Source organism: Gopherus evgoodei, chromosome 12, assembly GCF_007399415.2.
Source record: "Gopherus evgoodei ecotype Sinaloan lineage chromosome 12, rGopEvg1_v1.p, whole genome shotgun sequence".
Classification (NCBI taxonomy): Eukaryota; Metazoa; Chordata; order Testudines; family Testudinidae; genus Gopherus; species Gopherus evgoodei.
The window spans coordinates 26,529,970-26,542,466 of NC_044333.1; the positions used below are offsets into that span (position 1 = coordinate 26,529,970).

A 12,497-nucleotide genomic window follows, 5' to 3' on the forward strand; every position below is an offset into this window, starting at 1 on the left:
TGGATAAGCAATAAGCTGGTAGCTTCTCTCTCACTCAGTTTCACAAAACCCACAATCTGTGTTTGGCATCCTTGTTAAATCCAGCAGAAAAGTCGAGGATTTAATGGGGAAAGAACTAACTTGTCTCTCGTTAGAGGTCCCTTTGACATGAACATTATCTTGTATTGCCAATGTCAAGGGTGTTCTGTGTCTAGAGACCTTCAGTCTTTAAGATCATTAATCTAGTACCTTTCACAAATGCAAAAATTCATTTAAAATAAAAGGCATTGGAGCTGATTTTTATAGGCCATGCCAATGTGTCAATGCTAAGTACAACATTAAGCTCTAATGATTTTGTTATTAATCTGTTACCATTTTTTATTTGGAAGATTGCCTTTGACAACGTTTTGCTGCTGTTTCTTTTAGATATTTGGTTTCTTGGCGATGATAGTGTATGCTGTGAATATGTATTTAGATGTTAAAAAATGGCGAATGAACAGCAGACAGCAGAACAGTCGGCAGACAAGTGATTACATTCGTGCTCGGACAGAATCAAGAGAAGTAGATCACCGCCCTGAGATTCAGCGTCTGGATGCGTGAAAACTACAGCTGAGTGGGACTGCAAAGAGGGGATAGAAAACAGCAACTTTTTATTTTGCTACATCAAGTGAAGTTTATATAGTTTGAAGTTTTCATTTTTTAGGAAGAGTCGTGGCAGAGATAAGCTGACCATTTATATGTACAGAGAGAGAAATTGATCTACATTTATTCAGAAGCTGTTGGCTTGGAGGCTATAATTATTGGCCATTCAAAAGCACGATCTATATACAATGATTACATATATCTGATGTATGATAATATTTTAGATTAAACACCTGTATAGTACTTCTTTCTAGGTACCAGCTCTAGAGAGACTTGCGCACATTGGCACTATTTCATCACCCAGTAGGAATGTTATGATCAACAGTATATTGTTCTGTTAAAAGAAAGAAATATTCCAAAACTTAAGTACATTTTATTGCATATGAAAAGAAAGTGAGGGACAAATAGCAATAACATAAACCAGCTTTAGCGTACACCAACACTTTATATACTTCCTCATGCAGCTTTGCCAATGCAATTCACTTCTCACCTGCAGGACCTACCACAGTTCCATCCTTGGTGCATTTTGTAGCTGACACAGGCAGTCACGTCAGATATTTGGGCTGGTGGATTGGTGATATGGACAGACACACTATAGACTATACTAAAACCACCAAACTCATTTATTGTATGACCTCAACCAGATTTTGAATTGGGGCTCCTACATGTGAAAGACTAGCACTTTCACCTGCTGCACAGTCAACACAACCCATCCAACACTAGTATGTAGGTGTCTACTCGTGTTTGAATATGTATTACATGATTTTCATTCATGAAATACTTTTGGGGGGTTGTCAGGTAATAGAGACTACACCCCAATCAAGATTCATTTTTTATTTCAAGGTTCAGTCATCTTGGGATTTTAAGGAAATCAGGAGCCACCAAAAATGCATGATGTATATATTGTAGGATATTCGAAGACTATGACGTGTTTTGTGTAGGATAAATACATTTTATGGCATATTCTTGTTTTAGATTGGTTGTTCTGTTAAATTAAAATTGGTTGGTAGTAGGTAAAATAATTTGGTTTAATGCCTAACTTGGACATAGCTGTAAAACATTTTTATAATGTTCCTTTGAAGCTAATTTTAGGTAATGAGGACTTATGGGTGGTTGAACCTATTGTTTTTCTCTGTTTGCTTCTCATCTTTACAGACTGTTTTCCTAGCTCAAATTTTCTCACTTCCATTGAACTTTCAGTGAAGAGAAGACTGTATTCTCTGGTTATTGAATTCTGCAATAATATGTCTAGAACCTTAATCATAATTTTATTAGGGAGACTTCACCAATATCGTGTGTGTCCCATGTAATAATGGGTTGGCATATGGATAAGTGCTTACAACAGCTTTCTCATTTATTGTAGATGGGAACACAACATCATGCCACTCCCAGTGGAGTCAAATGTAAACCTGATGTACTTGAGTAAGATCTTCATGGAAGTTAGTGAAGTTGTATACACTCACACCAGATCTGAGTTTGTTCCACAGACTTTTAGCATTGTATTCATGCGTAACTATTCCCAGTATGGGTTGATGTTTACAGCAAAACATAGTTGGAATCATAAGTATAAGATGCTGTCAAGTCAGTTTTAAGTGCAAAATGTAGTTTTTTTTTCCAAACAGAGTTTTACCAATCCTAAAGTTAATAGAAATGTTTACATGAAACTTTTTTTATTTTTTGTAATTCCAAAAAAACAGGGAAGGCTCTAGATTTGAACATTCTACACTGTTCACTTCTCAGGCAATGCAAGCCTTGTGCTGATGCATGAAAACCAGAAAGTGAGACTGTTTCTCTCTTGTCATTCTCCAACTTGTTTGCTATTTGCAGTCATTCCACAGAAACTAGATCTTTTTAAAATTCTGTTTTAATAATTAAATTAAAGGAAATTAATTGTTTATTTTTAACCTGATAGAGATCTTTTTATCATATTATCATATTTAATGTTGTATTTTACATTTCACCGAAAGTTGTAACTGACGGAAGTGCTGAGTTTAGAGTCTAACAGTTGAAGTTCTAATGATCGTTTAGAGTGGTTAAGAACATAGCTATCTTATTAATTAATTCCAGTGAAAGCTAGTTTTAATGGGGTATCACATGAAAAATGACCCATAATTCAGTATGGTTAGCAGTGCTGAATGGAAGTCTGCATGGTGCCCATTGGACAAGTTCTTCTCCATTGGACAAGTTCTTCTTTCACCATGCTGTGCCAAGCATTGGCAGGATGATATAATTGGGGTAGTTCGTAGATGTTGCAGTTTAAAAAAAAGAATATCCATAAATAAACCTGAAAAACTAAACATAGTGATCTTTAGGGTAGACTTGCAGCTTAGTTTAAAGGACTATACTGAAATGTTATCGAAACCCTCTAAAAAGGGATTCAGAGGATGCCTATATTAATATTTCATGGGTGAGATCTTCCGCTGAAGTCAAGTAATAGAGGAATCCAGTGTATGGTATAATAACGAAGACTTTTCAACATAGCAAAAGCATATCCTGTTAGCTGATCAGTAGAAGGAATGAAATGGTGTGTTATACAATCCCCTTGTGCTTTTCTAGTTAATTTCTGACCCTAAGCAATGTTTTAGTTACTTAGAGATCTAGACAGATATCCATTTACAATTTTATGTACTGTCTTGGTATCTTTTAACATGTGCATTTTACTGCATGGGAAAGGAGGGAAAACTGCATAGTGCTTTGTCAGAGTTAGATCACAGAAGGTTTTTGTTAAAGTGCATGCTTGGTCTGGCTAGTTAATGTGAATTACTTCTTTTTTTACAGTAATCTGATACAATGGTCTCTAGTATATTGTACAATCATATAGCAAATGTATGATATGATTACACATGAGATACAATGGCTTTGATGTTCTGAGTACAAAATATAATTATTTATTATTTACACCATGATTACATGGTCAGCACAATTATAGAAGAAGATATGAAGTTTTTGAGATGAGCTTGGACAGAATAAAAATTTAAAAAACCCACTTTCTGAACACAAATCTTAAATAACTGTAAACAAACGGAAAATAAATGCAACTTCCATATAACTTTTGGGACCAAAGATGATTTTAGTGTTGATAGATACACTTTAAAAAAAAAAAACTAAATTAGAGATTTGTTAGTCTAGGAAAATGTTATTTATGAATGTCATGTAAGTTGGAGGGGATGGATTCATTGGCCTTATGAAAGAAAATTAAAATTCATATGCTGATATCCTACAGTATGTACACAATGATTTGTTTTTTTCCAGACTGGATTTTGTACTGTGGCATAATAAAATATCTGCATCTTTCCAACAAATTAAAAAAAACTAATAACCAAAATGCAGATACTGATATTGGCCTCTATATAAAACAATGGGGCAGAAAGTTTAACTTTTGTGCAACTTATATAGGAAACTCATCTTAAAGTGCTTCCCCCTATCAGATTATGGTTCTGCTTTACTACCAGTTAGTCTCACTTTGAACCGCTTGTTAAACATAAAGGGACCACTTCCTTAGTCCACAAGAGAACTATTTTGCTTCACAAAGGGATCCACAACATTGTAAATAGTACTCAAATTAAAACCAGACCAGTAAACCATTTCTCAATGATGTGGAAATGTGGTGCTTGAAATTGTCTTAGGCATCTGGGCATTCTTTCCAAGGCAAATCTTGTCCTCAGATATGCAGTTCCAATGTATTTCAGTGTGTATGTGTAGCTGAGGGAAAAAATTGCCATATTTGTGCACATCCTATAAGTAGGGCCCTAAGAAATTCACGGTCCGTTCTGGTAAATTTCATGGCCGGAGGGTTTTAAAATAGGTCAGTTTTACCTTTTCAGATTTCATGTCTGAAATTTCATGGTGTTGTAACAATCGAGGTGGTGACTCAAAACGAGACTTGGGGGGTCGCAAAGCTGTTGTAGGGGGGTCGTGGGATTGTCACCCTCATTTCCGTGCTGCCGTCAGAGCTGGTCTCCATGGAGCTTCCTGCAACCAGGGGAGGTACCCAGAGGTGGGGCTGATCTCTCCTCCTCCCTCTCCAGAGCTGCTATGCAGGGGAAGAGCATGTCCTGTCCCTCCCCAGACCAGCTGGGATTAGCAGCTAGGAGCCCCTGGCTGGGGCGGTCCCAGAAGCAAGGGGAGATCAGACCCACCTCCACCTCCAGGAACCTCCTCTGGCTGCAGGAAACTTGGTGACTGCTGTTTGGGCTCTGAAGGCAGCACAGCTACGGATCTTTCTGCAGCCAGGGGAGGAGGTGGGTCTGTCTCCTCCTAAGAACAGCCGTGCAGGGGAAGAGGAAATCCCGTCCCTCCTCAGCCTGGCGGACTATCAGCAGGAGCCAGCTGAATGGTAAGAGCCCCCTTACTGGTGCACCCCTAGGTCTGCACCTTTCCCTCCCCTCCAATAGCTACATTTCACTGGAAAGGTCCGATTTCACGGTCTGTAACGTGTTTTTCACGGCTGTGAATCTGGTAGGGCCCTACCCATAAGAGAACATGAATGAAATAGACAAATAATGGTAGCAGCTACACTGTGTGCAGACTTCTGGTTTTGTTTGTTTGTTTTTAAATAGTTCTGTACACGGCTTTCTGTCAATCCCATTTTCAATTTTGTCAGCCTCGCTACTTGCTCATCTTTTCACATTCTCTGTAACTATAGCAACATGGAAACCACTCTGAACCATAGAAATAATTTCACAAGAAACCTAGTAGGAACTGGGGTTTTGGTAATTTACTTGCCTAGTAGCAAAGGTGGTTCTTCCTGCCTCCTATTTGCTTTCCCCCCCCATGGAAATCACCTAATAATTGCTATGTTTCGCTAGGGAAGTTTTTGTACATCCCTCTCCACCAAACTCAATGAGGTTTGGCTCTGCGTTTGGGAAGATGAGGGCAGGTTGTCCAGCACCTTCTCTTTATTTAGTTAAGTATTTCCCTTTGGGATTAGTTTGGTGTTTTTTGCTCCCTTCTTCAGAAATTTGGAAGCTGTGTGGTGTACCCAAGTCCCCAGCTAGTTGTGTTTCTCCTGTAAATCATGTCTTCTGCCTGCAGCACTTGCACAGAGGTGAAAAGAATGGAAGACCCTTTCCCTTGGCCAGAGAGGTAGCTGTGAGATCTCATGCCAGTGCTTCAGAGGACCCCAAGCTCTCTAGCACTTGATGGTTCTGAAACAGTGGCCCTGGTCCCATAGTGTCTGTGCTGTCCATCCAGTCCTTGTAGCCTTCTGAATACAAGTTATAGCTTGGTTGGCCGTGGTAGCAAAGTTTATTACTTTTTCCTTTCTTGGTGGTAGATTGTCTGTTAGGCAAAGCCGTGAATGACATCAGAAAGGAACTTTAAAGAGCCTTAGCGTACCATCAGGGTTGGCAGATAAAGCCCTGTTTGAAATTAACTTTCCATTCACAAGGAAACTACCCTTCCTTTTAGGTTTCATATCACATAGCTTAGTTCTGTAGCCTGTCACTTAGAATGGTCTGGACCTTTTTTTTTTCTCTCTGCTTGTGCCTGATAGTTAATTTTGGTGGGAAGTGGGAAGAGATGGACAGCTGGCTATCTCCAGTCTCCTCTGAATCAGTGACTGTCTCTACTCTTCTTTCTATGGACTATTTCCTAAGATAGAGAGCCTGGCATGGTCCTGCCCTGTTACTGCAAGATCCACTGGGTCTTACAATACTCTCATTCAGACTGCTAGATAGAGCTCTGTGATCTGGACTACAGTTTGAGAGTTGCTGTTCTAGACAACGGACCCAGGTAGTCCCTTGCAACTGGATTGTAGAATTAATCGCTAAAGTTTTCAGTGAAATGTCCAGTTTGGCCTCCTTAAACAAGTGAAGATGTCCCCTTATGCTACTTACCCCTTCTGTTACATTGGGTTGAGGCATACAGGCAGAGCAAGTGATGCTTAATGTACCCACATCACATTAATTTGGCAATACCTGCTTTGTTTTTCAACAAGGAATCTTTTCCTGGTCTGAAATCTCCCCACATCTGTGCCTAGTGTCGTCTTTTCTGACTCTCTTTTTAATAAACATTTGTTCACCCATTTCCTTTCTGAGGGTGGTAATTAATATTACAGTGGTTCTGGAGAGCACCCGTCGCAAAAAGCCTGAGGCAGTCTGCATTTCAAACACTATTAAAAATAGCATCAACCATCCTCCTTCAGATGTGATGTAAAGACTGAACAGCTTTCCAAGTCTAAATAGCATAAACATAAGCTCTTAATGCTGAAACCTCTAGAGCCAAAGGTCTTTGATTGATATTTAGGACAAATAAATAGTCTGGTAGAATCTAACAATGAACCTAAGAAAAATCTGTTAATGCTTTTACAAAACTCTTTATTTTCCAAGTGATGTGTGAACATTAATAATCCTCAGTGCCCTTGGGAAGGAGAAGGGAGGTGCTTTCTGCTTTTCACAGAAGAGGAGACAGAGAGACAGCGAGTCAATGGTAGAAACAGGCTTGGAAATCTGGATTTTTTTGTTCCCAGCCTCTATGTCACATCCCATCCCTAATCAGGAAATAAGATATTAAATCAGAGAGTGTCTGTGCTTGTGAACAGTATACTGTAAAATCTGTGTCAGAGCTATGCTGTTATATCAGCCAGTGTGGTTATCGAACAGCCCAATTAAAAGCCAGTAGTTGGTCAAAGGAGTCACTACAGAATGCAATTACTGCTTTCACCAGAAAGGTGAATGTGCAGGATCGGTGCCTCAGACGGGGCAAAGTTTTACACACTGAGTAGTCCCACTGAAATCAAAGCTATTTAGGTTGTGTAAAGTTGAGGAAGTGTGTAGGTCCCTGCAAGATCAGATACTAGCTATGAGCCCCATTCATAATGTGGTGGACTGCTGGGATGGCCTTGGAGTCAACTAAGGATCAGACACATTATGCGGAGATAGAAGGTTGTTTTTTAACTATTGTGTTTAAACCTATTTTAGGCCTAATGGTCATAAAAATATCAGTTTGAAAGGAAACTGAAATATATACGAAAATAGCAGAATGCTGTAATGTTTGTCAAGTAAGGATCTGGAAAGAAATTATATTTGAAAACTGCTAATAAAAGTGGTAGAGTGTTCTTCCTTTCAGCAGGGCAAATTACCAAGACTCAGAAGCTGGATTAAGTTAAATTGCTCTTTACAAACTATTTCTCCTTATTCAAGAATTAGCTGGATACGTCACTAGAATTTTTCTTATTAGCACCGTCTTTACTATCGCCATAGTACCCATCATCCATTCACAGGAGCAGAGAGGTTTCAAATTGGCTGGGAGAGTAGGAGGATACAGTCTGGCCCTAACATTTTTTTTGTGTATGTAAAGTTAAAAGAAAAAAAAAATCTTTGACCGTTGTGTACCCATTGATGTTTCTGAAATACACTTTTAAAAGAAAATCTGCTCAGGCTGTGATTTATAATAATCTTTGATTTAGAGTAGATGACACCAGTCAATTTTGTTTAGGGACATGCAGGCTTCAAAAGTGTTCTTATTTATGCTTCGAAGTGAAAGTCACCCATTTCTTTCCAAAAATGTGATGAAGTACATATTGCGCTGGCATACACTATCGTTACCTATTCACAATCCCACCGGACTCATTCAGCTCTGCTGGATGAATGACCTAGTGAAAATGTGTGTCTTAGTAGCTATGGGCTAATAAATATTTTTTGTATAACTAGTCACAGGTGTTCCTTTTTAAATTATACTTGGCAAAGAAAATATTTAATTTTGTTTTTATATACAGTATACCTAGTTAACCTTGATTGACATATTTATAACATAAAGCTTTGAACTTACTATGAAGGTTTTCAGTCCCATGGATTTCATGAGCTAAGTAAAAGCTAATTAACATATAGTGAAGGATATGGAAATTGTCATAAATTCATAATGAAGACTTAAAAACATTTAAAAAGGCAGTGTCCAGATCTTGTAAACAAGTTTTTGGGGTTTGGTTGGGGCTGGTCCTACAACTATATTAATAACCTCTGGATGTGAAATACTGAGGGAACAGGATGAAATAAAAACATCTGCTTCTTTTGACTTGCAAGGACCCGATGAGTATCCAGAACATAGTAAATTTCAGGGTGTTGGTTTTTTTGACAAATGTTTTAACAGACATATTTAGTTGAAAGCTTCACATTTGAAAGGAAATATCTATAACTAGTTTGACTTAGTATTTTTAGTAATCTTTTAATCCTAAAAGTAAAATAGTCTAAATACTTTAGCAATGCTATATTGTTCCTGAAGTCTATAGGTTTAAAGTGGTTCAGGCTAGCAGCCTGGTATTTTGAAAATTTGCTACCTTCAATTTTCTACTTTTTATACTTTAGATCTTGAATGTTTACTGGTTCCTAGCAATTGGATATTGTGGAGGGATAGTGCATCTTATCACTACTATTCATGCAGCTTTAAATCACATTGCAGACCTATAGTGAGACTAGTACTTTTTATTTGTATTGTAATCAATTTAATGCATTTTAAAATAATTCCTATATTTAAAATACAACACTTAGGACATCCTAGAATGAATGATATAGCTACTTGAAAGGTGTTCTGTTGGCCAGGTTTCTCCTCTTCTACATTAGTGTCCATTGAAACTGTTTGTATATGTTGACATTTGTAAGGGTTCAGGAACCCAGAATAAAATAGTAAAGTATGTATTTATTACTCACTTTATTGCTCAGTTCTGATCTGAAAAGTTGACGTTTTGTTATGCCTTTTCTCATACTTGTAAACAAATATTGGAAAAACTGCTTCACCTAGGGTGCCTTCCATGTTTGGTATAAGTACTTTGTCAGTCATAAAGACAGAAAGGTAATGTACTAAACCAGTAAACACTATTTTTGTAACATGGCTTACTAACACATTTCTAGCTTTGTGTTTTATTTTCCCTAACACTAGCCTTAATGGTAACAGCAGCCATTTTTTCCCTTTGTACATTAATACTAAAGTTCTGCGTTCAGGGCAGAACAGGAAAGTTGTACCTATTTTGCTCTGCTCTGCTCAAAACTGTAACCTGAAAAGGTGAAAAACAACCCAGACTAACGGAAAAACAGACTTGAAAATACTTCGCCCCTCTCTAAGACCTGCCTGAAGAGATCCCCATTTGTGGGATGCATATGCAACCCTGATGCTGAATCTAAGCTCCAACTGGGGCTGATCCAAACATTCCTGCATCTAGACCACTACTTAAGATAGAACATCAATTTTAAAAAGAAATCTCTTGTCTTGGCTGAAGGACTTTAAATGACAGGGAATCTATTCCTGTGCTACCATACTTGTGAATGTGAACAGCAAGAGGTTCAGAAATGCCATCTAGAATAAAATATTTTTTTTCCCCTCTCAAAATCTGTGTGTAAGTTATATCAGAGTTAGAATTCTCTGTCTTTGAACTTGCAGGCTGCTGGGCTGGGCAAAGTTGGTCCACTTTTCCTTTTAATATTAGCACAACTCCCCTGTGTGATACCCATGTGTGTTTCCCCTTTTGGATAAGGAAATAGTAATTTTCTGCCAAGGAAAATACTTCAAGCATTTTCATATGTGCCACTGCAGATTCAGGGCCTGATTCTGCAGCCTTTACTCAGGCAAAACTACCCGTTGACTTCAAGGACCATAGGCTCGGGCACCCATGTGATTATATCGCCTTCATGTGTAAAAGCATGTTCTGACTCTGACAAATGAATTTTTAGTTTTTAAGAAAATTGCATTCAGACAAAATGTTATGTATAAAGATCATTTACAATCCAACCAAAAATACAGTTAAATTGTATTAATGTTCTTGCATCTATTTTAGATCAGCAAAAAACCACAAGTAAGATGGTCAACAAAGAATATTGAAAGTTTCTAGCACAGGTACTTACCCTCTAATCCAAACTGGTGTCACCTTCTTCACAGTATCAGTAACTAATTTAACCTGATACAGTACGTGTAGTAGCTGTCAGGCTGTTTATGCAAAGAAATTCTATTGAAGGCAAGAAAATCATACAAGAACAAACGCTTCCTAAACTTGTTTTATAGAGACAACTGATACTCGTTTATATGTTATGCACTTCTTTCCTTTTTTAATTAATGTTCTAGTATAAACAGAAGTTGAAGGATTGTAATAAATTTACTCAAGTGATATAGAAGGCAATCTCTAAGTTGCTGTTTATCTTGTCTATATGTTTTTAAAACACATGCCTTTATAACACAACTTAAATGGTGTATTTTATCAGTTTTAAATGTTATTTTGCTTATTCTGTGTTTTGTATATGGGCATAATTTTTTTTTTAATTTTCCAATTTAAAATGTAGTATTTGTGCTGCCTTTAGAGTTTGCTATTATCTCTTTGCTAGCTTTTTTCCTTTGTTCTTTTGATATATCAAGATAATGAGCTCTAAAAATTTTTATGGTACTCTTCTGATTATGTCTTCATAGTGGTAAAATCTGTATTTTTGTATGTAGGGAAAATAGTTTTCTGAACACTAATTTCTGATCAGTATAGTATGGAATCATTTGTGAAGGATTTCTCGTTTAATAAATGGACATGTTAATGTGCTTAAAACATTTTGTCATCTGAAAATATAATGTATAAGTTCAGTACTAGGTGTCATGGCTGGTTATTTATCATCTTTGCTGCTGATTGTCTGAAATTGCCATCCACTACTACAGCAGGTGTAAACTGGTTTATTAGTTCGATGCTTAAAGAAAATTGTTGTGATTGAATTGGTGAGGATGATAAAGCACCAGGAAAGAGATTCTTTGTGGATAAGAGAGTTGTTACAAAACTAAACACGTAAGTAGTCCCTGATAAATTCCATGCAGCAGAAAGCTCAAACAGCCTAGTTGCCATGGTGTATGTTTGTGACAGGATCTCTTTTGAGGGATTTTTTTGACCTGTTCAATGAAATGCTATTGTTTACTGTTGTTTGCAGTGTTGTACTCTGAATTGTAAATAAGCCTGAGACTGAAATCTTGGAGGAAATGGATACACTCTGAGGTGGCAGAAAGTTAAGTGGCATGAGATGTTATCCTGGGAAGTGGGAAGATGGATTTCTTATTGCTTAGATGCTGAAGGCATTGAGTCTCTGAAGGCAAGAAGCTAGCGGGAGGACATCTCTCAGGAGATCTGCTCATTGAATGAATGTTGTGGAAAAACTTTGGGATGCTTGGAAGGCACTTTATAAGGTACCTGTGAGGAATTGCTTGAGAGTGACAGGTAGTTGGGATCTTCGTTAAACCCTGTATCCACCACAACCTGCTATGCTGGATGAATCCCTTGGGGAGGAACTCACTGAAGTGTGTCAAGCACTGTTGTGATGTGCTTTTTTCCAAAATGTACCACTTAAAATATGGCCTGCTATAAGACCAGACCAGTTGCAATTTCTGTCTGGGCTTCACAGGTAACCAGAGCTAGAGATGTGATAGCTGGCCAATGATGAGGTCAGCAATGAGATTTTGTTTCTATTGCTGTAGCATGTAGGAACCTCACGCACAGATCATTATCCATCGTGCTAGCTGCAGTACAGAAAGAACAGAAATTTAATGCTGGGCAATGGACAGGTTGGTGCTGGCATTGTAACCTGCACTGTGTGGTGATCACCACAAGAGGTCTTGCCTGGCTGTTGTGTAAAAAAAGTGAAATGTATATTCTTAATTTAAATTCTTCTACCCACCTCCCTTCGCCCCGGGGGAAAGCTGACTTCTGGTTTAGTAAAACAGATTAACAGAATACTGGACTCATTTGATTTTCATTTTTGGACGCTGTCAAACTGCACAACCAGTCCCCTGCTCAAAGGAAACATCTTTTCATTTGTCATGTTTTTAAAAATATGTTTTCAGTGGTGTAGAGGAACACCTTGAAAAATAAACCCCTTATTAAACTTGTTTGGATTCCCTGTACAGCATATAACCCTAGTTTCCAG

At 37.8% G+C, this 12,497-nt stretch overlaps 1 protein-coding gene across 1 annotated transcript in view; it reads left to right on the plus strand.

Moving 5' to 3' along the window:
- The window catches only part of CMTM4 (CKLF like MARVEL transmembrane domain containing 4), a 66,413-nt gene extending 55,238 nt beyond the window's left edge, over positions 1 to 11,175 (plus strand). The window contains exon 4 of the mRNA XM_030582285.1: positions 406 to 11,175. Coding sequence (XP_030438145.1) covers positions 406 to 579 — 174 coding nt within the window. The 3' untranslated portion in view covers positions 580 to 11,175. The remainder of the gene's footprint in view (positions 1 to 405) is intronic.
- Positions 11,176 to 12,497: the final 1,322 nt, after the last annotated feature.